Source organism: Larus michahellis, chromosome 3 (genome assembly GCF_964199755.1).
Source record: "Larus michahellis chromosome 3, bLarMic1.1, whole genome shotgun sequence".
In the NCBI taxonomy this organism is placed as follows: Eukaryota; Metazoa; Chordata; class Aves; order Charadriiformes; family Laridae; genus Larus; species Larus michahellis.
Window position 1 is genome coordinate 39,421,419 of NC_133898.1, and position 26,465 is coordinate 39,447,883.

The 26,465-nt window shown below is 50.7% G+C and overlaps 2 protein-coding genes across 8 annotated transcripts in view; one reads left to right on the forward strand and one right to left on the reverse strand.

The window, feature by feature from the left end:
* Positions 1–15,242, reverse strand: part of TMEM63B (transmembrane protein 63B) — a 49,216-nt gene extending 33,974 nt beyond the window's left edge. The window contains exon 1 of one of the 2 annotated variants that reach the window (XM_074579773.1): positions 15,081–15,242. The gene's annotated coding sequence lies outside the window, so the exon portion shown is untranslated. The remainder of the gene's footprint in view (positions 1–15,080) is intronic. The other variant, XM_074579772.1, reaches the window with a different exon arrangement.
* Positions 15,243–15,269: 27 nt separating this feature from the next.
* On the forward strand, positions 15,270–26,108 carry MRPL14 (mitochondrial ribosomal protein L14). Of its 6 annotated transcripts, none has more exons than XM_074579779.1 (4): positions 15,272–15,353; positions 16,243–16,340; positions 22,695–22,788; positions 25,460–26,108. In XM_074579779.1, the coding sequence occupies exons 1-4, from the start codon at positions 15,310–15,312 to the stop codon at positions 25,821–25,823; spliced, it is 600 nt and encodes a 199-aa protein (XP_074435880.1). In that variant the 5' UTR covers positions 15,272–15,309; the 3' UTR covers positions 25,824–26,108. The 6 variants fall into 6 exon arrangements, with proteins under 6 accessions (XP_074435881.1, XP_074435880.1, XP_074435882.1 ...); XM_074579781.1 differs by lacking the exon at positions 15,272–15,353 and adding an exon at positions 15,356–15,391; XM_074579776.1 differs by lacking the exon at positions 15,272–15,353 and adding an exon at positions 15,536–15,992.
* Positions 26,109–26,465: the final 357 nt, after the last annotated feature.

The window sequence follows — 26,465 nt, forward strand, 5'->3', positions numbered from 1 at the left end:
TGGAGAAAGCGCAGCCACACTGCCTCATCTCACATGCTGGTCAGGCTGGTCTTACAATGCCTTTTGCCTGGATCTTACAATGCATCCCAATCAGCTCGGAGGAGCCAGCCTGATACTTCACAGGAAAGCACTAGGCAGCATTAGGTTTACACAGTCTAAAACACAACGTGGACAATGCAGGATAAGGCCGAACAACACCGCTTATTCGAGCAGTGGGCCAAGCAAAGCCTCCACTCCTCAAACTGCGAGAGCTTTCAGATTCAGTTCGCACTTTGCAAGCCATCACTGCCCTCCAAAGAGCTCCCAGGCAAGCCCAGCTGCTCCTTCTTCCCAGTCACCCTCCCCTGTTTGATGTGGGGGGGAAGGCTGCTTAAGCAGGGGACCACTGATTTCGCATCGGCCTAGCAGGAGGTGCATCCCAGGCACGCCAACTCTCAGCTCCTTGAACGACAGCTGCCTGTGGTGGAGACATCCCCTCTACACCTCACGCTGCTGGGGCTGGAACTGCATCTCCCAGGCCAGCCTCCAGAGGGGAAGGTGCCCAGCTGCCCCCAGAGCAAACCTGGAAGCCACGCGTAGCTCCTCCAGGGCCTGAAATGGGAAAGTACAGGGATGCAGGAGGGCAGCACCTCCTCCAGCCTCTCCTCCTGGGTGGCCAGCCCTGCCACTGCTGCCCTGCCTGCCTGTTTACGCCTGAGGCTTGCCACAGCAATTCTGCCACGGCCCCGTAAGTGAGCGGGGAGGTTGGAATTTCACCCCTGGCACCCTGCCCTCTACTTACGCCACTCGACCGGCATCTCGGTCAAAGCCTCCAAGGAATCCCAACATACGGAAATCAGGCCTCCATCGAGGCTGCGGTGCCAGCCATCAGGCATGGCTGCTGGGGATCAACTGCTGGGTCTGGTGGCAGGGGGAAATGTCCTCTCAGGGTCAACGCTGTGACCTCCAAGATCAATCCTGCTGCCCAGAGCTCTTCAGGGCTTCACATCATGCACAAACCAGGGGGGTGACTCATTTACTGCAGCTCATCAGAAAGCCACAGCAGCACTTCAGGGTCAATACTTACTCTCCAAGCAGCACAGGCCTAGGGACGTGCACGTGTGAACAGGCAGCAATCAGAGAGAGATCTGGCATTTGGTGCCTTCTACCTGGCACCCCAGTGGGCACTACAGAGCAGCCCAGAACAGTCATCTGCTCATCTTCAGAGCCTCAACAAACGCTGGCTATGTACCTTCTCCCAAGTCAGGGACCATCTCATCAGGAGGAAGTTGACAGCTACCAAGCCCCAAGTTTTACCCCACTGCTGCCAACTGCAGTACCTTCGCCCCTACATGAAACATCTGCAGCTCCTCAAGGATATCTGTAGCCCAACACAGCCCTGCTCATCTCACTCCTTCCTCCCGAATCCTAGCTGCTTTCAAGCCTCCTCTCTGATGTCCCCATCCACATGTCAGTAGGGGTGGGAAGCTGTGGATGGCTTCTCAGGGACAGAGCTGGCGCTCAAGAACCTTCCCCCCAGCCATGTCCACAGTAGCCCCTTGACGAGGGGTCACCAGTTCCTCCGCATGCCTGTCAGCCAAGCTCACAGCTTCCAGGCCCAAGTCCCACCACGCCTGTGCTTACCAGTGGAGAAAACTCCTCCCAATATAGCATCAGTTGCCTATTTATAACATGCTGTTTACCAACACCAATCACTCTCTTGTTGGAAGCGGAGAACGAGATGAGTCAAGCGAGCATGAGCAAGGGACCTTTCTTCTGTCATGGGAAGATGAGGGGATCGTGGAAGGGTTACTTCAGGCTGGGTGCTGCAGCATGGCTGATCACCCACAGCTCCCTCACCAATGGAAGCAGACTTGAGGGTATGCTCAGCATTTTTTTTTTTTTTTTTTTTTTTTTTTTTTTTTTTTTTTTTTACATCAGACCCTTAAGCTCTTGTGAAGATCTTCCTGTGAAAGGGCAAAATCAGATCCAGCACACAGGAGTGCACCAGCATCCCCCTGCAGCCTGCTCTGGGCTTGGGAAGCACTGAGTGCCAGCAGGTGTTGAAGAACAGATTTAACATAAGGTCTCCAAAAACCTCCTGACAGCTCCTGGGACCCTCTTCCAGCAGCTCAATGAAGGGCTGTTGGTTGCTACAATGCTTTGACAGGGCTTCTTCAGGCAGCGTCCATCTCCAGGGGCAACCACAACCCTGCCAGCTGGTGGTCCTCTGGCGGGCAGGTGGGAAAGCACCCCCCACTGCTCGCTCTCTCCCAGCATCCCCTCTGGTCAGTCACTCTGTTAGTGCATTTGCTCAGCACCCCTAGGAAGAGTTAGATCTGGGGGGGCTGTATAAAGTAAGGACATCTAACTGCTAAGGCAAGCTACGGGTCTCAAAGTGGGGTTGGGGGGGAAAGGGGTTACAACCCCAGGCTCCCATGGCAGTGTCACATTTCAGCATACTGTCCAGGAATATGCTCCTGAGCAACAGAAGGCAAGAAATTAGTATCTCCTAGGACTCCTTAAATTTTGCAGACTTTCTCCAGTGTCCAGGCTTTATCCCCTCCTGTGTGGCTGGAAACAGACCCTGCGTGATGTTATTGAACTGCACATGCATATGGTGGCAGATGAGTCTTGACGCCCATCCAGGTGAAACAACCAGTGCCAGCCCCTGGCTCCTCCCAGAGCCACATCCGCATTTTCCATTCCTCCCTCCCAGCACCCAGCCATCTCCTGATGCCAGGCTCATTTTTAGAGCCTCAGATTTTCCTCTCCATCTTCGAGAAAGTTATTGCTTTCCTGCCTTCAAATAGCCAACATCTATTCCACCCTACCAAACTGGTAATGGACCTCCTGGCTATGTTCCCCTCTGTCATTTCCTGGATCCATCTCCTGTGCCATTGCACTTACCAGCCCCAAACAGGCTGGCAAGATACACTTACATTAAGAGGCTGGATCGATTTTTTGAGTTTTTAACCTTTCCTAACGGGCACAGGGAGAGTTGTCTTAGGGGCTTTACCAGAAAGCCTCAGCTGGGGCTTGGTGCATGTTCAGCCAAGGCTTGGAGTCCAGAGGTGTGCCTGGAGCACACCGCCTTGGCAGCAGGAACATGGGACATCGTCACACAGGGCCCAGGAACTGCTAGCCCACAACAAGTTTTGGCTATAAGCTGTCCACTCAGCTCACCCTTACGTTCCATCCCTTTGGCACACCTTCTCCCCACCAACAAGCCATGGACATGGTGGGGGTGCAGGCTTCTGCCCTCCATATGCTGCCAGAGGCATAGGCACCAGTGGTGCTACCTGTGCCCAGGATAATCCTTCACTCCCTTCATCCTCCCAGCTCACCCTGGTACCAGCTGCTGGGCCCCCACTCCCTGACAGCTTCCCACACGTCCATGTGGCAGCTCCCGGCCATCCCCACCCATTACCAGGCCCACCCGCTCCTCCGGCACCGATTCACCTGCCCCCGGCACTGACTCACTCCCCATCACGCACGACCGTGCATCCAGCTCACCTCCGGCATCCCTGCCACCCCAAGTCACAGGGTGAGATGTCAGTACTCTGTTTTAGAGAGCGGCAGCAAAGCAGCGTGGACACATGACACAGGACAGCCTGGCTCTGCTCTGCATCCCACTCCGACCAGCTGTGTGACCACGGGCATGCTGCTGGTACGCCCCGTGCCTCTGCTTCTGTCTGTCGGAATCACATACAACCCCTTCCAGGGATACCACGTAGTTAATTCATGAGCATTAGAAAGACACTCCACTTTCCAGATTAGATGTACCAACAGCACACAAGGATTTCTTGCTGCTTGTACCCCCACCTACAGTCAGCTGAAATCCCTGTGAGTTACTAGGAATGAAGGATATGTTCAGCAGAAGGAGCTATGGTCCTCTGCTCCCATCGGTAAGGTCTGGGCAAGCAGCAGGGTGCTGTCACTGCCCTGCTGCCCCTTCCTCCACCAGGACTTTTGGATTTATCCCTCTCCTGGGTGAGCAACACCTGTCCTGCCCCTGCTCGAGAGCATCACCAGCCACAGGAGTAAAACCAAAGATGTTTTTGAATGATTTCCCAGCTGCTTGCTGGGGTAAACGCAAGAACACAGGCTTTGTGCCACCTTTGCCAGCTCAGCTCAGCTCCAAGCAGCCAGGGAGATACCCAGGCGGGCAGCAGCGTGCCTTATGAAGTTTTGACACCACTAGTTTCATCTGCCATCCAAAGTCAGCACTTAGGCTCTTCAGGACCAGGTACAAGCCCTGCCCTCAAGGGAAGGGGGGGTGGCACCCAGCAGCAAGTTCATCTCCAGGAGTGAGAAAGAAGGATAAAATACTCTCCATCCACCCATGGCCTAAGTCACAGGACCCCCTGCCAGCCCTAGCACAGCCTCTCCTGTCTGCAGGCAGCGTCCACCTTCAGGTACCTGTGAGGAGCAGTGGTGCTGCTGGGTGCCCTGCTCAGTGCCCCCAGCTGCCGTTCCCCACACATGGGCTCCTCATTCTGCACCTCATGCAGCTCCTACACATTGCCTCCTGCTACCTGCCATTTGTCTCCATCATCACATTTTCTTCTTTAGTTCTTCCCTCCCTGGGGCAGACTTCAGGTTTTCATTAGGACCAGGCCAATCCCCAGCCCCATGAGGTGATCCCAACAGGGACAGCACATATGCCTGACCACTTTTTGTGGTCCGCTCTTCTCTCCCAGCATCCACAGTCACTGGATTAGGAGCTTAAAAACCACATCTCTGCAATTCCCTTTGGTATTTGTTTTGGTGCCTCAGTGCTAGGGAAGGAGCAGGAGGTTCCTCCCCTGGCATGGCAGGCAGCAGTGTGCACCAGCAGGGCCTCCTCCTGGACCTTCTTACCTGCTTGGTTACCAAGGGATGGGGCAGAAGTTCCTGGGCCACCATCCCCAACACACATGCCTTAAAGCAGCAGCAAGAGTAGATAAAAAAAACACCAACAAACCAACCCAAAAACCCCAAACCACCAACCTCCAGCCACATTTGAGTCTGAAGCTCTCATTGATCCTGAAATCCAACCAGCACAAGGCTCCTGCAGGCAAAACGGGCACGAAAATGCACACACCTCTAAGTGGAGAGGCAGAGCAGGAATAACAGGGCAGCCAAGCCTCGGCGCTGGGGTAGGAGGAGAGGGTGTTGCCCCAGAGCTCTCCTTGGAGCCTCCAGAGCCAGCTCTGCAAGAACGGGTTGGTAGGAAGGGCAGGCTTTGCAATCAGTAATGCGTAGCAAGACAAGGGATGCTCTGAAATGCTGGGGTGGGCTGAGAGGCAATTAGAGGTTGATCAGGATGATTGACAGGCTGGAAACAGCCGGGGGAAGGGAGGGGAACAGAGGAAAAAGCAGGCAGGTGCGCTTGCTATGGGCCAGACAGGCTCACCGCCCTGCACCAGCTTTTCAGGACTTGACTGGGAATTTCCAGACCATGCACTTATTCAGTCACAACGCATAGCTCTACCTGCACCACTGCTTGGATGGGCTTGAGTCTACCTTCACCAAATGAGTTTAAAAAAAATCCCTTTGCTTGCTCCAAGAAACACAGTGCAAACAACAAGAGACAGAGTATACGTGCAGCAGTCCAAATAGCAAAGGCCCCTCTCCCTAACCTGTCCAAAGTCTATTTCCCAGCCATGTGCTTCCAGCACTGCTTTCCTACCTATACATCAGTCACTCCCATATATTTTGAAAACAAGCTCATTAAAACTGCATACCTCCTCTACTTTGATTGGCCCATCCCTTCTCTCACCAAGATTTCTGAACTCCAACTAGAGGTCCTATTTGATCTTTCACACCGAGCCAACGCCAGAGACATCTGCGAGCATAGCTGTGTTAGACAGAGAGGCAAAGACACCCAAGCGGATCAACATGTCTCCACAGGCATAAGTCTGCTGATGGAGGTGCAGTTATACTGGCAAAACTACTTCTCAGGGTTTTGAGGTGGTGGAATAAGCCAGACTGAGAAGCAGGAACATTTTTGCCAAAATAATATATCATCAGAACGATCAAAACAGGCAACCCTACACATCAGGCAGGCCAGAAGCTGCAGGTGTTTTGAAGGAGGCACCTAACGCACCACACAGACACGTGCTGCTCAAATGCTGCTACCATACCATGGTTTTACACCTTTAATTCGCAAAGGTGTGTCCTTCTCCCCATACCCACCAGAGGAGAGCTGAGCCATGGCTGCTACTCCACAAGACTCTTCTGGAACAGCCCAGGCTGTTCCACCCTGTAGCACGCAACTCCCCAGAAGACACAAACGCTTACCGGGGTTATTTCCTACAAACCAAAGCTCTGCTCCTATCAAATGGAACAAAGCTTGGGAGAAAACAAAATAAAGGAAACATTGGGGTTCTTTTCCCCCTTCTCCCTTAAAGCACATCAAAGCATTTGTCTTCCCCTGACTCATAACCATAGTCAGGAGCTATCTACTAGCTTTGAAATTCCCCTCCTACCCCAGGCAATAATAAAACATGAAGATACGAGAGTGTGAGATTCCAGGAGCACTAGGCAGCAGGGATTTACAAGGGATACATCCTGTCAGGCACACTGGATCATTTTTATTTTTAACAGCATTACAGCGTTAGTGGGTGAAAGGGAAGTCGTGGATGTAGCAAGATTTTAGCGAGCCATCTGCTGCGGCATCTCACCCAGTCTCCCTCTCAAGGTTTCTTCATCGGGCTAAGGCAGAAACGTCACCTCATGGACTGAAAACGGGTGTAATGACCCTAAATAAACCAACAGCTATAAGTGACAGAGCACTGGACTGCAGGCTGGCAGGAACCAGAGGCAAGAGTGACATCTGGTTTCATTCATCATTTTCACTGACCAGGGTACCAAGTTTGGAGAGGTGGTAGGTGCTGGTTGCTCCCAAGTACCTGTTTGGCAAATAAGCTGGGTGCCACAAGGGAAGGGATGCTATAAATCGCTCGGAGGTGGATGACGGGCTGGGGCAAGGAAAGGCAGGGAACAATTTCAGAGGCACATGCACGGAAAGTGGGCGTAGGTTTGTCAGGGCAACACCCTACATTAGCTGGGTCCAGGCTAGTGCTTTCAACCATAATGTAGAGGAGTCTCAAGGAAAGGGCTCAGACAGATACCAAGGCAGGAGGAACAAAGAAAGGGGGGCTTTGAAAGCCAGAGAAAAAGGGTTGTGCAGAGAAAGCGGTAACAGGTGAAGACAGGGATCTCCACCCATACAAGAGGAGAGGGGAGACCTGGCTGCATGGCTCTGAGGGTGACCGCAGCCCCAGCATCTCACGACGGGTTTTTCTTGCCAGTCATCTTGGCCTGGCGTTTTTATCCTACCAAGCTAATGATACACAGTCATAAGATACATTATGCTTATGCAGGATAACTGAGTGCCACCTTAATCTTTTCCTCGATTAGATAAACAGATTGATCTCCTTATGTTTCTCACCATAAAGCTTTCTCTCCAGCCCTCAGATTATTTTGTAACTCTTTTCTGCATTCTCTTCAATTTTTCAGCATCCTTTTCTGAGCACTGACACTGGATTTAGACAGAGTATTTTAGTACCAGTCTCTCCAGCACCTCCTACAGCAGTAAAGTCTTATTCCTAGGGCTACTCACAGCTGCCTTTCCAGGTGTCAAACACTTCACATAACTGCCAGGCTTGAAGGTCATCTGGTGAGATTCTTTGCTTGAGGCACAGCTAGCTGCAACTCATCCATATCTACAGCCTTTTGGCTAATTTGTTCTAAAACAAACAAAAACACCCTACACAAAACACAAAAAACCCCCATAAAACCTCCCCTGAAGATAGCCTCCTCTTCTGCTTCACCATCCCAACCGATACTAAGGAAGACCATGAAGTCTGAACTCCCTCGTTACAGGTAAAGTGACTTCCTGCCCTGTGTTCATCACAACTACAGTTTTCTAGAAGTACACTGCTGCACATCCTTGAAGACCATGAAGTTCCCTCTTCCATCTTTTCTTCCTCAGGCTACGCAGTCCTAGTTCTTCGCATCCTTCCTCCCACACCGTATTTCTAAAGACCTTAATCACTTCTGTTGCTTTGCTGGATACTCTCTTGTTTGTGTGCATCCTTTTCCAAGGGTTGCGTCTACATCTGAGCCTGGTCCTTCAGCAATACCTCATCTGTGTTGTGGAAAGGACTAATTGCTTCCTGCACCTTAGAGGTGTCACTGCTCACATACAAGGCTTGCCTCATGTTGTTCTCTTCTCCAACACAGCACTAAGTCATCCTGCTCACAAACCCTGGTAATACCAACATTTTCCCCTGCCTTGCCCAGCCAGGATCTCCTTATGAGAGGAACCCTTCCGAGTACAGCTTTTCAACTAGTTGTGGGTCCACCTGAGGGATGCTTCCTATCTCCCATCCCTTCAATGTTTGTTTATGAGGCTGACACCTGGGTCAGTGACACAGACTGACTTAAGTCAAGCTCTATGACATCTATCGCCCCCGCTCAGCCAGTAGGCAAGCCATCCTTCCAGGCAAGGGTGTTGACCGACTTGATGTGGTACGTTCCAGACAAACGCATGCTGATGGATTTTTAATCAGCATATTCTCCCACCTCTTTAACAGGATAAACATTAACTGCTTAACTGTTTGTTCCAGTTTATTTAGACAGGCTGGTTGTAGTCCCATTCTTTCTCCCTGTATTTCAAGGGATCAGATCTTGAGATCTCCCTCCAACTAGATGTTCTCTAAGGTGGCTACTCACCATGCAAAAGTTGCCTTAGTCTATTCTTTAAGTACTTTCAGGGAAATTTCATAAGGCTTTGCCCACATCTAATTTACCTAACTAGTCTTGTCACCTGTTATGACTTGTACTTGGATTCACTTTTAAAAATTAACTTCTTTAAGTACCTTGTCACCCCTGACCTTCTTTGCAAGGTGAAGACAGAGTTCTTACTGTCACATTTTATTTGTTCCTCTTTTCCGCGCAGCCAGGCACCAATTCTTTTTTCTATCCAATAGCCGCATTGGCTCCTTCTGCCCTAGCTGGGAGTTCACACTGAGCTTCGCATCCACCGCAAATCCAGTTCCTTCCTCCCAGATTTATAACTTTGCAACTCATGCCAACTCAGGCTGCCTTTTCTGTGTTGTGAATAATAGCAAGCCCCTGGGCAGCTACTGCAGTTCAGAAGACACACAATAATTCACAGCCAGGTTTATGCCTCAAGCGAAGATGAGAGCCCAGCAAAACCAAATCACCAACTTGCATACAGTCATCCTGGGGAAGGCGTCAGCTTTACCAGCATCACCCAAGAGCCTCCAGAGTCCAATAGTTTCCACACAAAGGGAGTCTAGACCACGTGCACAGGGAGTTGAAGGGTGAATCCCTTTTAAGATCTTCCTTGGCATCCCAAAGGCACTAAATTTTTGGCACAAGAGCCCAAGTATCCTAAGGTCAGCTGCAGAGACCTCGCCAGCCTGTGTCACTGCCAGGCTCTCTCTGACCTCAAAGCAGAAGACACCAGATGTTGATAATTACTTCAAGCAGGCCTGCTTCCATCTGAATTTCTTCTAAGTAAAAGATCATGCCAAGATTGTCTCACCACCTGGCCTTGAAGGGACCTGAGACAGCCTACTAAAGGTCCCTATTTAATTAGCAAAAGCAGGGCCAGGCCAACACACAACTCTCCAAAGAAGTTCCACTTAAGAGTAGCACCGTCCCCCTGACCCATGTCAGCAACACATCAGGAGACGGTGGAATGCTCTTAAGGGAGCCTGTCAGAGCTGCTCTTCCATGCAAGTCAACAGGAGAGAGTACATCTCCCCATGAACACCACTACATGGCCTCCTTGTTGGCATGACCGAGCCAGAAGTCACATCGCTGGTGGCAGCTGCCTGTCTGCAGCGCGATGGTCTGCACTGAGCCAGGAGAAGAGACCTGCACAGACCCAGCAGGAGCATCCCTAGAGGAAAGGGAAGGAGTACCAAAGCAAGCAACTGCTCCGCACACAATTACAGCGGTGCAGAGGGGACAAACACACCCAATGCAGGGACTCACAGTAGTAGCTCTGGGGACAGACAGTCCTTCTAGGAAGCCACAGGCAAAGGTTGGACAGGAAAGACCCGCAGCAGCCACTCTTTCAGCCACAGAAAGGCAAAGACGTTCTTCAGCTTGCTGCTCAGAGGCAGCACAGTTGAGGTGGTTCAGGAAATCAACTGCAGAACATACCAAAAACAGGCCGACATGAATCCTGCCCACAGCCGCTTTCTTCTGGTGCTGATGCAATGTGACACCTTTCAAACACACAGTCCCTTAAGAGATCCAGCTCCTTCCTTTAATGCAACAGCACAAACGTCTTCCCAGATCAGGCCACACAAACGGGAATCTTCAAAACCTTGGTTTAAGCCAGACCTGTACTACCAACTGCCAATTTCTCTGGGGAAAACAGCATACATAAAACAAGACCTCTCTCTCTTCCCAGCACAATAACCATGTGGGCAGAAGCTGCTGGCATTGACAATTAGACCAAAGCACATAAAGTACAGGAAACCTTGCTCAAAAGAAGCAGTAGGTTATGCCAGCAGGATCCCTATCTTGCCCGTACAAGCTGTGTAGCCACTATAAGAGCTTGGCCTAAGGACAGCACTGGGATACTGGGAAAGCATTGCCACTCCCCACCTGGCTTTACAAGGGATGGGGAGGAAGTCACTTGAAAGCAGAAAAGGGGGAATGACAAGCAAACAATACCAACATGCAAGAGCCATGGGGAGAACAGAAGTATTTCCAGGACTGCTCCGCAATCATGTGCGGGGAAAGCATAACGAGCATGCAAAGATAACCCCGCGAAGGGCAGGGAGTGCTGCATGGAGAAGCACAGAGGAAAATGCTCTGCAACTCACACTTAGCAAGAGAGTCTCGGGCTTCCTGCAGCTAATCTGTATTTGGAGCAGAGGGCAGACACCCAGCTCCATGCTGGAAGGACATGAAGCGAGAAGGCAGTGCCAACCGCAGGCCTGCAGGCTCAGAGAAAAGCCATTTCATACTGCAAGCCTTTGCTCTAGAAGCTTGGCACCAGCTTCACGAATCTCTGCCTCTCTCTCTGTTGCAGAGTGCGTACACACATGCATGTTTCTTATTCGTGCCTTGGGTTTTGCTTTTGTCCTTTTAACCAACTTTCTAGCCAAAGCACGAGGCCTGCCCCCGCCAACTCACTCCCCTGAGCGAGCCAGAGAACTGCCAACAGGACAAGGGCTGCAGGCAGAGAGGTGCCTCCTGAGAGGGCCACGCTCAAGGCAGCTCCTGCACACACCAACTCCCCATATGGCTGGTGAGATGAGGACTCCTTCCCAGCAAGAGCCTGAGCTGTACAGGGCATGGGGGAGAGGCTCAGGGCTGCAGTCTCAGGCAGCAGAAGCTCCCACGATGAAGGCAGAATTACCCTCAGAGAGGTCAGCTGCCCGACGCTGCAGTCCTTCAAAGCTAGAGCGTCAGGATCAGCAACACGCTTGTGAAGATCAAGGTGGCAGAGGAACACAGGGATCTCTCCCCTCTCTCCCTGCCTAGAAACCTGCATTTCAGTTTCCAGCTCACCCTGCAAGCAAGCTCCAAGCTCCCCATGCTCGTTTCCAATGGGAACGGCTGCAGCCAGGCCCCAAGCAGGACACCTGGTGCTGGAGGAACAGAGATGGCTGCAGGGCAGGGGTGAGAGCACCACCACAAGCATGGTTCCTCACCCCATGCTCATGCCAGCACCGACCTGCTTGGTAGCTGGGCTGTCTGGGCAGCGCTGGGATCACTGGTGGTCCCACGGAGCCCCAGGCTGTACCTCTGGACTTCCACTCCTGCTGCCATTGTGGGGTGGGCGTGAGCAGCAAGGCCCCTTTGCACAGCCTAAAGTACAGAGCCAAAGACCTCTCCTCATGGGTCAGGTCAGGAAAATCCTGCCAACACCTGAGTGGGCAAAGGAAAAAATAAATAAGAAAAATAGAAAAAAAAAAAGAGAGGACTCTCTGCAGTCCTTGTAGCTGTGATGGGTGAAAGCAGGCAGACCTATGCAAAGGCATACGCTTCCCACCCCGTCAGCTCAGAGCCAGGCCCTGGGGAGTCAGGAGGAACAGGAGACAGCTCTACTGAGACCAGACAACACAGGCAAACCTTCCTCTGAATCATGCAGCATCCCAGAGGCCATGACCCATTGGAGGCTCTGCTGGTCCCCCCCACAATGCCTCCAGAGACATCAGGCAGGACCTGGGACCCTACAGAGCCAGTTCAGGGGGTAGCAAACCTGCCCCTCCACTTCAGGCTCCAAGCGGTGACTCCACCTCCTCGTTCGAGAGGCAGCATGGAGAACAGGCAGCAGGCTGGCACATCGTCCGCTCGCCACAGGAGCTGCTGGCTGGGGGGGGTGGGGGGGTGGTACGGCTGCCAGCCAAGCTCTTGCTGGCAGAAAGGAGGTAGGGCAGGAGCAGCCCGAGGCACTGCCACCAAGGATTGCTCCCCCTCTTCTTGGTTCCCACCCCTTGGATAGCAGCTGCTAAATTAAAAAAGCCTTAACGGCGCTGTCATTCAAGGACATGGAGACAATCTCCATTTTCCAAGCATCCCCATCGTCTTGTCTCATCTCCGCACCACAAAACCCCCCAGGGAAGATCCAACCCCAGCCTCCAGCAAGCCCTATCATCCTTGCCTCCGTTACCCACTGCGGAGCTCTCAGATGCTTTGATATGCAAATCAGCCACAGGATCCATAACCAGCACCGTCTGCTATTAACAGTGCACGGAGTATCCTACGCCCAGGGCCTCCTCCCGCACAAAGCAGGCACCCCACAGCTGCGCAGGCTTCACGTCAGATGGTGCAGGTCTCGGCTGTGTTTCCTGGGAGCGGGAGGTGCCGCGCCTGCGGAGCCCTCCGGTCCCCTGCATACAACGTCACCCTGGCTACAAGGATGGGGACAGGGCACTTGCAGATAGGATGCAGGCTGGGGTTGCACCTCGGTATGGACGGGGAGGGTGGCAGAGGAGCCACTGGCAGGATGCTGCGGGGCTCCCCATGACCTGAGGCACTCCAGCCACCCTGGGCTCAAGAAAAGAGTAATTAGCAACAGACAAAAAAAAAGCAGGCCGTCGGCACTGCTAGCTCTCAGGCTTTTATCACACATCTCACACTACCTGGGATTTTCTCAAAGTCCTAGTTCCCAGAATGAAGCGATTTCATGAGGGTATTTTATTTTTCTATGTAAAAATTTGCCAACCCCTCCCCTCCCTGAGCAAGATTCTAGCCCATTTTATTGCTGAAGAAAACTAAAAAATATGACCCAGGATATTTTAAAAGTCCAGAAGGGAAAAAAAAACAACTAAACAAAAAACAATAAACAAACAAGAAGCAAAGCCCTCGGTATTTTTTCTTTTTTTGGCCCAATTCATTACTTTAGGACATTTCAGAATAGTTGCACCATGCTCCAGTCGAAGGGGAAAAAAATGGAGCATTACAAAGCCTCACGGCAGTGCCTTCTTGACAAGAAAACCGACACCCTCAGAAAATACAGCAGCTTCAGTTCCTTCCAAGGTTACCGAAGACAGGAACAGACAAAAATAGAGCAAACTTAGTGCAACAAAACACATTCATGAGCCAAAACAGAGTCTCTTCCCAACCCCCTCAAAGGCATCTTCTTTCATGTTTATCTTGCTCCTATGCTATTCAGGTGAAGACTGCAGAAAGGATTTTTCTCCTGGTGAAGACAGCGTATTCCTGCCACTAAAAGGCTACAGACAAAAAAGGCCTTTCCTAGGTAGATACCAGCTAATTGCAGTCATTAGAAGCAACGTCCTTAATGCTCTGCTATTTCTGGTTTAAACGGAGTCCTCCTGGAGCCGGTTAGGAGAGGAGTGGTTGGCTTTCCACTCTCTCAGAAGCATTAAGAGAATAAAAGGCTATTAGGGACCGTACAGCACGGGTGCTTGGAGGGGAAGGGTACCGGTCCCCGCAAGGCACTTGTGAAGTCTTTGTCCCATGCCCGGGTGGGGCATCTGCAGGACCATCCAAGAGGCACCTGTGCTGTGCAACCCTTCAGTGGCTTTATGACCGCTGCTAACGGGATGCTCCTGCCGTGCAGCCCATGGCTTTCCATATGTGCTTACTCCAGAGTATGGCATGATAGAGCGGGACACTTCCACAGTAACACACAAACACGGGGCACAGGGGCCCTTGTGGACTACGCACGACTAAATTAGCACACCCTGAGCACGCACTGCTCAGCCTTTTGCTTCCAACTCCTGCTATTGAGGGAAGGGCAAGGGAGGGAGGTGCCCAGAATCCCAAATTCCCCAAACACCTAGTCTCCATCCAGCTGAGAGCTATCAAACCTGCTACGGGCACCAGGCTGACTGCAGCCACGTCACAGATTTTTGGCATGATGCCTCCAGCAGGTAGCTACATACAGACATCCAGGGCGCACTCCAGGACAAGAGGAAAAAAAACACGGTTCGCCGATTTGGAGAGGCCGGCCACCAAGAGAAGAGCAGAAAGAGGCTGCTTGGCTGCAACGAGCATAGACACAAGCCCCATCTTTGCTGATTTCTCCAGGGTAGGCGAAAGCAGGGCGGTATCAGAAATTTCCCTGCTCTTCCCACCCTTGAAACATCCCTCCTGCCTGCCTGCCCCTCTCCCTCACGGCGGTGCCCGGAGGAGGGCGGGGGGGCTCTCCCAGCACCCGCACAAGCGGCCTCAGCACCTCCGACGGCGCCGGCAGGTGAGACGGCGGAGCCGCTCCCACCCACTGGAAACGGGGTGCTTAGAAACGACCCCCAGGGTGCCGAAACCGCCTCGCCCACCCAGCGGCCGAGCCGAGGGACGGCGCACACTGGGCAGGGGGGCGAGAAGCCTCGCAGCCCCCAGCCGCCCCGCTCCTACCCCGCCTCGGAGGGGCGGCGGGGCGAGTCCCCCCGCCCCAAGATGGCAGGCGGCGCCCCCCGCCCCAGTCCACCCCCGCTATAGGGCTCCGCACAACACCCGGTCCGGCCCGCTCCGCCCTCGGCAGGGCCTGAGGCGCGGCCATTGCCGCCCCCCCCTCCCAAGCACCGAGTCTGCGGCTCCGGGCCCGCCCGGTCTGGAAGGAGCCGTCGCACCCCGCCGGTTCTGCTTACCCCGTGTCAGGCGCGGACTGGCTCCCACCCTTCCCTGGGCTGCCGCTCCACTTGGCCCTGCCGGGCCGGGCGCTGCGGTACCGGGCTGCGGTACGGCAGAGACAGCGGCAACCACCCGGCTGGGTTCGGCTCGGCTCGGCTGGGTTCGGCTGAGCTCGGCGAGGGGCGGGGTCTGCGGGGTGGGCGGGGTCGGCGCGACGGTGGGCGGGGCCCGGCGGCGGCTCTGCGCATGCGCGGGGGCCTGCGGGCGGAGGGCCCGAGTTCCCCTCGGAGGTGCGCGGCGGAGCTGGGGACTGGGGCCTGTGTGGGCGGTGGGCGCAAAGGAAGCCCCGGGAGCGGCGGTGGGCCGGGGCGGTGGGGAGCGGAGCGGAGCGGGGATAGCCGGGCGGCAGCGCGCCGCCCCATCCCACCCCTGAGCCGGCGGCGCATGGGCCGCGGCGGGGCCTTAGGCCTGCTGGGCGGGGCGGGACGCGGCCTTTGGAGCCGGTGGCCTGCGAGCGGCCTTGCCCAGGCCGCTCCCAGGGTGCCGGCGTTCCGCTGGGGCTTGGGCGGTCCCCGGGGCGCTGCGTCGGTGTGGGAGCGGGCCACAGTGCCGGTGCGAGCAGTATGTGAGTCCTTTGCGGCGCCTGGGCTGCCCGGGTCTTCTCTTCCTCCGGGTACCGGCCATGCCGCCCGTCTCTCACAGCGAGCCGTTTGCAGGTGTCGCTGATGCATCGGGCACAGGGCCTGAAACGCCTAAACCCTGAGTATGGGTTGCTGCTTCAAAAAGGCTGGGAAACGCTGGCCCCAGTGACTGAGTCTGAGTGGCATGCAGCAGGGCAGATACCATCTTGTAAAAGCAGCTGGGAGACAGAGCCTGGGCTGTGTGGAGCCTTTGTGTCACCTGCAGGCAGGGCACTCGCTGCAGCTGGGGTGAGCAGTAGCATCTTGCCTCTTGCAGCAGGCAGCACCCTCTGCTCCTGCTGTGCTTCAGCTTGTGCCCTCACAGTCTGGCCTGGGGGAGGAGGAAAACGCAGAGTCTATTCTGATGCTCTTGCATGTGTGTCCTTCAGAGTGTTTCTTTGCTTCAGAATTCATGCGGGGCTGTGCTGCCACGATTAGGCTTGTGTGGGTATGAGTAGTCATGCAGCAAAGTTGGACCAAAATTCTTGTGTCCTGACAGGCATGGCATTTGCTCGTGTGTGTCATGGGGACTCAGGAAGTGTGGGTGCCAGCCTGTGCTTTGCTGGTTATTCTCCAGAAAACTCCTTTGGAGGTCTGGTGAGTAAGGGGAGACAATTTGGGGAAGATGACTGTGTGACAGGTTTCTTACAAGCGTGAAAGACTTACTCCTAGTAAAAGCAGAGAGGCAGAGAGCCCTTGTAAAACCAGGACGCAGATGCTCATCTGAGCTGCATTCACTTGCCTGGTTTGAAAGTTCCCCAGGCTTATCGGGAGGGTCTTGTTTGGAAGGAGAGAAAATGAGTTAAGGGAAGGTTTTGAGTGAGAAGCAAGGCTTATTCCAGCAAAGCTGCAGGTAGCTCTGTGCTGCCTTGCAGCATGAGTGTGCCTTTGTTTCCAGGTTAGGTTTCTCTTAAGCCTGAGTTCTGTCTGTGTCAGATATCCTTTTCTGATGTAGCTTTATCAGAAAGGCTTGGAGCCACTATCGTTCTTTATTCTGTAAACAACTAGCCTAGGTCAGTGGTTCCTGACTTTTTTTTTTATGGTTGAGCCACAGCTCCCCATCTCTTCCTTCTTGTTTTGTCCTCCTCCCTGCGACAGCCCTCCCCCAACCCCCCCCAGCGCAGTTACTGCTATCTGGTTTGTGATCACACCTTGCTGGTTGGGACCAGGTCAGGGCTGGAAACCGAATCTGGTCTTGTGGCTTGCCACCTATCGCCCTGTTTCCGAGACCTCAATACTTTTAGAAGTAGTAAAGATATATTTGAGAGGTGATATCTGTGTTAAGTTATGGGAGTGTGGGCAGTTGTCTGAATTCACATATAATTCCAGAAGGCAGAGACAGAGAGGGAGCTCTCTGAGCTTCACCTCCAGCCCCATAGACCATACCAGAGCAGAGTTTCTGGGGTTAGGTACCTGTTTTACTGCTCCTTTCCTTTGACCTCACACAGAAAGTTGTCCTCTCCTTAGCTTAATTTCCTGCTGGTGCACTGGGAATAATGCCTTCCTATTTTAGTACAATGCTGTGAATATGAATATATAGAATGGTTTAAGGTGCTCAGATGCTAGAATGTTAAGAGCCGTAAGTACCTTAGAGTTGGGAGTTAAAACGTCAAAAGTAAGTTTTCCATTAAAGGTATTAACTCTTTTTTTATCTGCCTTTCCTGATTGTGATCTGGAAAATGAGGTTAGTGTGTTTTGCTTCAAAATTGTTAACAGATGTACCTGTAATGAGTTTCTGTTGGTAACTTGGATCAATAAATATCCTGTTTAATAGCTAATCCTATTCATAAAGGGAATTGGAAAAGACTTAATTCCTCTTTGTGAATCCCGGCCTTTCTGTGTGTCATTAATGTAAAACCAATTATGTCTTGGTAATGAATATCTTGTGTATTTTTAACACACACAAGCCCTTAATCACATCGTTTCCTTTATGAGGAGAGCTGTGAATGGATTGGGTCCTGTAGTTCACAGTTGGCTCTTGTAGCTCACCCTGGCAGACGGTCTATAAATAAACCTGCAGTGGCAGAGTAGGGGTTTAGGTATTTGCATCGCACATATTGTCTTGGATTTATTTCCTGTGTTTTAATGATGCATGACAGATGCAGTTCAAATCTTTGTGGTGCCTGGAGCATGTCTATTTTGGTCTCTTAGAAGAATAAAGGGGATGTTGGCCCCCACTGTTTGACTGTGTAGATCAGGTTACTACTATAAAAGCGAAGAATATTTTTTCCTGTTTTATTTTGTATGTTTGACAGCAGGCTTTGGGTAGTAGGCCTCAGCAATTGCTTTGCAGCATCCATTGGTTTTCCTTGGGGCCTGTTCGTATGGATAAGTTACTAGCAGAAAGAAGGAAAAGAAATAGCTGCATGATTGTGGAACTACAGATCTTGGGAATATAGGGAGCTTGTGATTAAAAAGGAAAGTAATACTGGATTGCTAGGTAACAGCTCTATTTAAAAGTACGTTTACTCTAGGATGCAGGCAGGGTACGAACGGCACCTTGGCTGGTTTTTAGGGTATACACCACTGATGAAAACTTGATCAGGGCCATTGCACTGACCTCTTGAGTGTTCAGATGCAGAACTTTTTAGTGCTCATATGGCTGTGTTAATAGTGCAGATTCATACAGACTATTGTTGTGAAGCACATCAGTATTTGTGCTGAAACGAAAGGGATCCTTTTCCTGTCCAAATCTGCTGGCGTTTCTCTGGAGATACTGTCACGACGTAAGTCTGGGTTGGCAGTGAAAGGAGAAGTCCCTGTCTTGTGTTTTGCCACATTCCCTCGCACTGGCATTCATGTGGCCATGGGATGAGTTGGATCAGGGAACCGATCTAGCTGAAGACTGACTGATTTACATGAATGCTAGAGCTAGTCTAAGGGAGGTGATGGCAATGTGTGTTGCGGGGACACAGGGCTTTCTTTTGTGGTACTGTGTGCCCTGATGTTGGTTCAAAATGAGTATGTAATCCTGTCCTCCATGTCTGGAAGATGTCCTTGGTTTGTATCAACTCCTTGAGGTGGTCTACTCGCATGTGTGCATGCGTTTGATGAAAATATTGTATGTGGCCTGCTTCTGTTAGCTGGGATGAAATTTTCCAGAACTCCTCTATTCAAAAACCACTCAAGATTGCAGTAAATACAAGTTAGTTCTTTAATCTCAAGGGGAAATGGTGAAGGTGGTATGGCACTTGAAAATGGTGCAGTGGGTAAATAACTTCCAGAGCTTTATAACTGGTGAAGGGTTCCTTTGTTGTGCGGTGCTGGAATTTGATGTCAGTCTGTTGCATTGAGTGGGGTATGACTGAAGGGCCCTTGAGAAGGGAGTGTTTGCTGCAGCAGGTTATTGCGTGCTCAGACTTACTCAGTGAAGTAGAAATTGGGTCATTTTAGTGAATATTTGATTAACAGACTCCTTCACCCTTTCTTAGTCTTGCTCTGAAGTCACTCTGAGGTCTGCGCTTTTAACTGATATGTGGAATGGAGAGAAGCAAAGTGTCTCTATGTTTCTGGGTTTAAGAAATTAGTCTCTCTAACTATGATATAGAGCCACTGCTAGAATTTAGGAGCGGCAGGGTCGGAGCTGGGAGAGAAGGTTGCTCTGCATAGTTCTTTATCACTGCTTTGGTGCAGCTATGTGTGCCCTGCACTGTATCAGTAGTTGTCTTTGTGTTGGGCCTTTCATTTTAGGATAGTGTCTGTTTAAATACTGCTCTTGCCTAGCGTGAACAACTTGGAAATTAATCCTGCTTGAGCAGGAGATTGGACTAGATGACCTCCAAAAGTCCCTTCCAAGATAATTCCTTGGTCAAGAGTGTATTAGTGACTAAGTACTAAGCAGCGGTGGTGTTTTGCCTATCCAGGGTGTTGTAGGGTGCACTCCTGCATCAATCGGGCAATACCAACAGCAGATTTCTGGGAATTCCTGCAGATTTTCCTGTGCTTGAGCATTATGGAGATACTCTTCCCATACACCTCCGAGCACTGAAACCTGATCAGAGACAACCCTGGGGGAGCCACCTTCATAAGCAAAGTCAGGTCACGTGCGTTCCCTGTGCCTGTGCTAACTGCAGCCTCCTCTGAGCCATTTTAAGGCCTGCTGGTGTGAGGCAACATCAGCACTAGGAAGGAGAGCCAGGGCCAATGGCTCTCATCACTTCATAGCGGCTCTTCAACTTTGGTTGCACTCGGAGCATTCGTGTGGCAGCACCCAGCATGACAGATTGAGTGGCTTCTGTGCCCTTCGGTGTTTAGGTTAGTAATTAGCTGCTCCACAGAGGGGAAGACAGGGTGGAGGAGATGGAGCGCCCTGTTCACAGCCGCAGAGGGAGCAAGTCAGGACTGGGTCTGGTTGAGCAGCGCCTGGAGACAGACCCAGGCTATTGACTGTTTGTTTCTAGAAGGGAAGGTGACATGTTACAATAGCTGAAAATGTGATTCACTCTTCATGAACCCACTTGCACCCTTGCATGCTGTACTCCATGCCACAGGTGCATTCTTCTCTTTTTCTCCACCCTGAACCTTCCTGGTAATTGGAAGCATCCCCCCTGTTTACTCAGGTCCTAACAGGATGCTTCATACTAAATAATCAATCATACGAAGTTTCTTAGCTCATGACACATCTTAATGTGCCGAGGAATAATTCTTAGCAAAGAAGGAGGTACTGAGTCATCTGGAAAAATAAACAGTCCTTGGATACTTAACGCTGTTGATGCTTCTGCTGGTAGTTTTGTAACTACAAACCTTCACTGTTGCCAGAGGGAGGAAACAAGTGGCGACTCCTCCCAGGAGAGGGGAGTGAGTTCAGAGTTTAGGCAGAGCTTCAGGAATCTGACATGCGGCCTTGAGCACATCTAGGTATGCTGGTCCTGACGTTGCTGTCCCTCTGACAGTGGGTAGAGTGTGCGCACGTGCCTGCCCTGCCACAAGCCAGCAGACCTCTCCTGTCGGTCTTATATAGTGGTGAAGATAAGCAGGCCCATCCTCTCCTGCCACCGAGGCCACCATGCCTGCTAGGGGAGGAGAGCCAGACCCCCCTGGGAGACATCTGTCAAAGACAACAGAGAGGCCAACTCACTGCTGCTGATGCTTGTTTGGGTTTTCTAGAGGGATCCAAAGCCTCAGTGTGATTGTGGAGGAAGTAGGAGCAATATTACCTACTGGGTTTGAGTTTCACACGGGGAAACAGTACACTGAAGTGCAGAATGGGACACAGGCGGTCCTCCCCGCCAACACAGAGTGTGGGCTTACAGCAAGGCAACGTAGCTGAACTTGCTTAGAAATCCTAGCAGCAGCAAGGCTTGGGTAATTGGACCTTGATTCCCAGCAGCACTGTAAATACTGCAGGGCCTTGTTTTTGTTAGGAGCTGTGGCAAAAACACAGCCTTCATGGAATCTTATTTCAGAGGGGACAGTGCAGGTGAGCTGTGAAGAGAAGCTCTGAACTCATTTGGAGATCTTCTACCCCACTGAAAAGTGGCTTTGTTTAGCAAATAAATGTAAGCTGTGGCTGTTCCTGATCTCTTCCAAACCTGCCTGTGTGACAGGCAAGGTGGTTTGCCATGTGTTGTGTGCTTTGCTCGAGGAACACTGCTACAAAATTGCTGTGGTGCACATCTTCAGTGCTTCTCATCTTGCTGTTGGGTAATGCTTGCTCTGTAGGACAACTGCAAACCCTAAAAATTACATACATCCCCAAGTTAGCAAACACACTGTGGAAAAACAAAAGCAAAGAGAGAGTGAAGATTTAGCCCGGGCTTTACTTGGTTGTAATAAGAACAGCTGTGGCATTGTCTGTCGGAAGGTTATGTGGGTGTTTTTTTCTCCCTAGAGAAGTTAAGTCAGCTTTGTTTTTAAAATAAAAGTTAAGAAAATGGCTTTACAAGGTACTGCTACAGTTTGGCCCTAAGCTGATGAGAGCTGGCGAAGGGAGATAAGAGGTCAATGTATTTTTAATGTTTACTTTAGGCAGGAGAGAAGCGGAGCATGTGCTGGTTCCACTGCCAACGTCTAAGCAAGCAGTGTCACACGGCGGTAGTTGCAGTCAGATGGAAAGTCTTAGCTCTACCAAAGCTGGCCTGAAAGAGGACTGGCTCTAGGTCGGTGTTGTTTTCTCCCCTCACTTGGATCTGTTGGCATAGCTGCCTGGGTCATCACTCCCTAACTGATGTCTGGCAAAATGATCCGGGTTCAGACAAGCCTCCGCAATTGCGTGTGCAAGCTGGTCCCCATCAGCCTGACAGAATGAGGTTAGAGAACTGCCGTAGATGTAGTCAGAGAAGAGGGTGTGGTGAGCCTCAGAGGTTAACCTGAGTTAGGTGGTATTTTGGTTTGGGTTGAGCGAGCCCCATAAAGTTACAGGGAACGGTTTTATCAGGGCGAGATTGGCAGAGGTGTGATTCTGGTCTCTAAACACAGGCTGCTGAACACCTTGTGTATGCGGAGAGGGAGCGTACCCTCACCAGTGGTGTTTTGGTTCACCCCTTGTCTGGCAGATTGTTTCTTGAAGCTGTGATGCCAGTCTGCAGAGTATCTCTGGCTTTTTGCTTGATTTTATAGGTAACATTGGTAGCTGTTACAAGTAACTATGGTAGCTTTTACTGGTCACTGCTGCCTCTAAATTGGTTCATGTCCAACATTCTCAGACCTGCTTGTTACGTGGTTCACAGTGCGTGCAGAAGGGCCTTTACCTCTGTGTGCAGGAAACTGCAGTGCAGTGATACTGAGTTCAGCTTTGTGGTATATGCATCTGAATTATGTTGGCTGCTGAATTCAGGCAGGGGTTGTTGATCTGCTTTGTAGCACCCTGCGGATGCTGTTACCACTCTGTGCTGTGGATTGCAGCTTCTGAAGAGGTGCTGAGGCTCTGATGTGCGATTCACATAAGGGAAAGGAAGCAAAACAAATTCTGTCCATTTTCCAGGGTTCATAATTCTCTTGTTTCTTACGCAGATTGGGTTACCAGAATCCAAATGGCTCTATTGAATACGCAGTTGGGTTTATCCTTAAGCCATCTAAGCAGCACAGTGATACAGCGACACTTCAGGTAATTTTTCAAATCCTGCTTTTGCTTTTGTTTTATTGGGAGAATTTCCTGATTGAAAGAGATGCTATTAAGTAGGTCAAGCATAAGATCCAGTATTTCTAATTCAAAAAGGGTAATATAATGAAACAAATCTCACAGTTGTCTCTTCACAGGTTGTAAAGTGAGTCCAAACACAACTACAGATGCAGGTTCCTGGCAGTCTTAAGTGTGGTCTGAACTCTGCATTTTTGTATGCTTGTAAGGAGATTCTTAGGCTTTTGAGGGCATTGCAAGGGCCTGCAAACAGAAGTTGAAAGTGTCTGTGTTTCTCAGCCAAGTCCAAAAAAGCAACAGCCAGCCGCTGCTGATGTAAAGCCAATTAGATATTTAAAATTATTCCAGAGTTTATCATTTCAATTATTTAGAACAAGAATAACCTGAAAATTATTGCCTTGTGCCTTAACAGTGTCCACTTTGTTATTTTCCTTTAGGTCCTTGTTCCAGGGTCAAGGCATTTAAAGCTGCTTAAATTTATGGATCTCATGTTTTACAATGCTTTGCACAAAGCTTAGAGGCTAATCCCACGGTATGCTCTATGCGTGTATGGGGAATCTCCAGCATATAGCTCTTTGAAGGCTCAGGGTTTCAGTTTATAGGGTGAGAATGGTCATTCCCATGACTTTGGTCTAGAGAGGGGATTAAGACAATGCTGAGGGCTAGGTTGTGCGGTGGTCCCAGGAGCTGTCTCAAGGAGGTATTTACATCTTACTGGCTTTCTCTGTAAATGGGCTGCATGAGAGCATTGGCCAGTAGACATTTAAAGTATATATATACGCTGATAGCGAGAGGGAGGCCAAGTCCACAGAGGTAAGCAGTGCTACTGCAGGACATCAGCAGTCTTAATGGGAAAACCTCTCAGTTGTGGTGGGCCTGCTTTGGGTGTGGTGGGGTTTTGCTCCAAGACTGTGGCAGAAGTGAAGAAAGGACGGGAAAAAAAGTCCTCCTTGTCCTGTTACTCTTGTCTAGTGGCACCCGGGCAATCTCTCTTACAGCTGTTTGCTGCTGCTGCGTTGCGGACTCGGTCCCACCTAGGTTTCCCCTTTCCTTCCTGTGACAGTGCTTTTGTCCCTTTCCAACTTCCTCCCTTTCGCCTTCCCTGCTGTGCAGCCACAGCCTGGCAAGCGGAGGATAGGCAGTGTGGCGTACCACTGTCCCTGCCAGGGGATGGGGTGGGACAGGGCAGCTGCTTGCAGAGGTGAGTGAACTTCTGAGAGAGGAGAGAGGTGCCTGCTTAGAGGGGAAGGCTGGGCTAGGCCTCTGCTGTAGGAAACAAATCTCAAAAGGCAGCGCTGGGCCTCTGGAGCAGTTAGAGTAACACAGACTGACCCAGATGGCCTTCCCTTACTGCATGTAAAAATGTCTGCTTCAGCTGATATCCATTCACACAGTGTTTGATACGCTTGCACTTCTTTTAGGCAGCATTGCCCCGAGAATCTGTAGATGCCCCATCCCTGGAAGTGTTCAAGGCCAGGCTGGATGGAGCGTTGAGCAGCCTGGTCTAGCGGAAGGTTTCGCTGTCCATGGCAGGGGGGCTGGAACTAGACAATCTTTAAGGTCCCTTCCAACCCAAACCGTTCTATGATTGGACATACAGGTCCTTCATCTTCAAGAAGAGGTGGTGGTCCCCATTGGTCTTTATGTACTGTACACACTTCTACGCTGCAAAACAAGGTGAATAAGTAGGTTGATTCCATACGCTGTCTGTTTGAGTAGTTCAGCTGACAGCAGCTTGGTGTTCCTGCAGCTGCCTGGCCAGCATGTTTCTAGTACCTTCCTGCAAAGCAGTGGTTTAGCAGTAGAAAGGATCTTCCTGCTTTTCCGACGGTCTGTGTTTGGGTGTCCTTTGAAGAGAAGCAGCGAATCACTTGAATTTGAGCTTGCTGGCTTACAGAATAGCCATTCTTGAAAGGGAGGTTGAATTATTTCTGTTTATTCCTGCTGTTCCCAAGCATATTCAGAGTCAGATCTAGCAACTTTGTATCATGCAGTTTCTTTCTGTTGTTTCTTACTCCTAATAATCCCACAGAGCAAGCAGATACAGAAGAGACATATCTCTCTGGGTTCCTCCCACATGGGGAAGATGATGATCCATTAGATTCTAGTTGGTGGCAGCACAGCCACAGCAGGGCCTCAGAGGTCTCACTGAAAGCGGAATAAGATGGCAGGCCCTCGTAGACTTCAATGAGAAGAAGATTGGTCAGAAAAGTCTTTATTGCTGGGAACTGTCTACAAGATTGAAAGAGCCTGATTTGAGCCTTAGCTTCCTGCAGGCTGTTTGTGGCAGAAGCAAGCACATTTTTTTGCTTGTAAATTGAAGTTGAATGGAATCATCTGCAGTTGCTAAAAAGCCCCAAAAATGCAAGCCACTCTTCACACCATCTTTTAGTCGTGTTTCAGAGTAGAACAGTCGTTTTATGTTTGACATTTAGTGAAGAGTGTGCAAAGCCCAGAGTAGCATCTGGCTTTCAAAGAGCACATTGAATGCAGTCAATGTGTCACCCGTATGGTATGTATTTGTTGCTGGCGCCTTCCGAATGGTTTCTATAATGACAAGATTCTGTGCTGGGTTTGCCCTTGCTCCCCAAGGATTATTGAGGAGATCTGTCTCTCATTCTTTCCTGTCCTTTGCTAGTATCACTGGAGCATGCCAAGCGATACAGAAACTCACCCGCGTGCGAGTGGTGGACAACAGCGCCCTGGGGAACACGCCATACCACCGGCCACCAAAATGTATCCACGTGTATAACAAGACCGGAGTTGGCAAAGTAGGAGATACAATCCTTCTGGCTATCAAAGGAGAAAAGAAGAAAGCTTTGATTGTAGGGCACAAGATGCCTGGCCCCACCATGACGCCTAGATTTGATTCCAACAATGTGGTACTCATAGAAGACAATGGAAATCCAGTAGGGACTAGAATAAAAACACCAATACCCTATATGCTGCGACGGAAAGGAGAATTCTCCAAAGTATTGGCTATTGCCCACAACTTTGTATGAAAGCCAAGAATGGTTTCTGGCAATTCTCTCATACAGTAGCTGTTTCTTGGTCCTTTTCTAGAAAATGGTGAAACGTGAAAAAGTCGAGTCGTCAAGAGTCTCTCTTCCTGTTTAAGAATTGCAGATAACTAGTTGAAATATTGAAATACCTGGGGTTTCTCCCAAATAGGATGGATTTGTTTCACAGAACTTCTGCAGTGTGTTGGGAAAATGCTCCTTCACTCTTACTGCTCCAGTGGTGTTAATTTGGTCTCTAATCATTAAAATAAGAATGTGAAAATCCTTCTTGTTTTGTACTGCTTATATTCTCTTTTCCCTATTTCTGCCTTTCCCGGTTCCCCAAGAGCAAAGCACTGTCAGTCCGTGGCCCAGTGACACTGTGGTCTACAAAATGAATTCCCATGTAATAGAGTAGGAGAGAGATATAATGAACTGTTGTTGCCTTGGGCACATTCGATAAAAGGATTAATTTGTACATCTTTGCCTAAGAAAAGTCTTTAGGAGGAATCAGAATTGGGAGAGCATGATGGCCTCCAGCTTTGGTGGTGCGTGGTTGAACAGGGTATGCCAGAGGTGGGGAAGCAGAGGTAGGAAAGGGAAGTGAATGGGGGTGGGTTTGAGATGCAGCCTGTGCTCTCTACC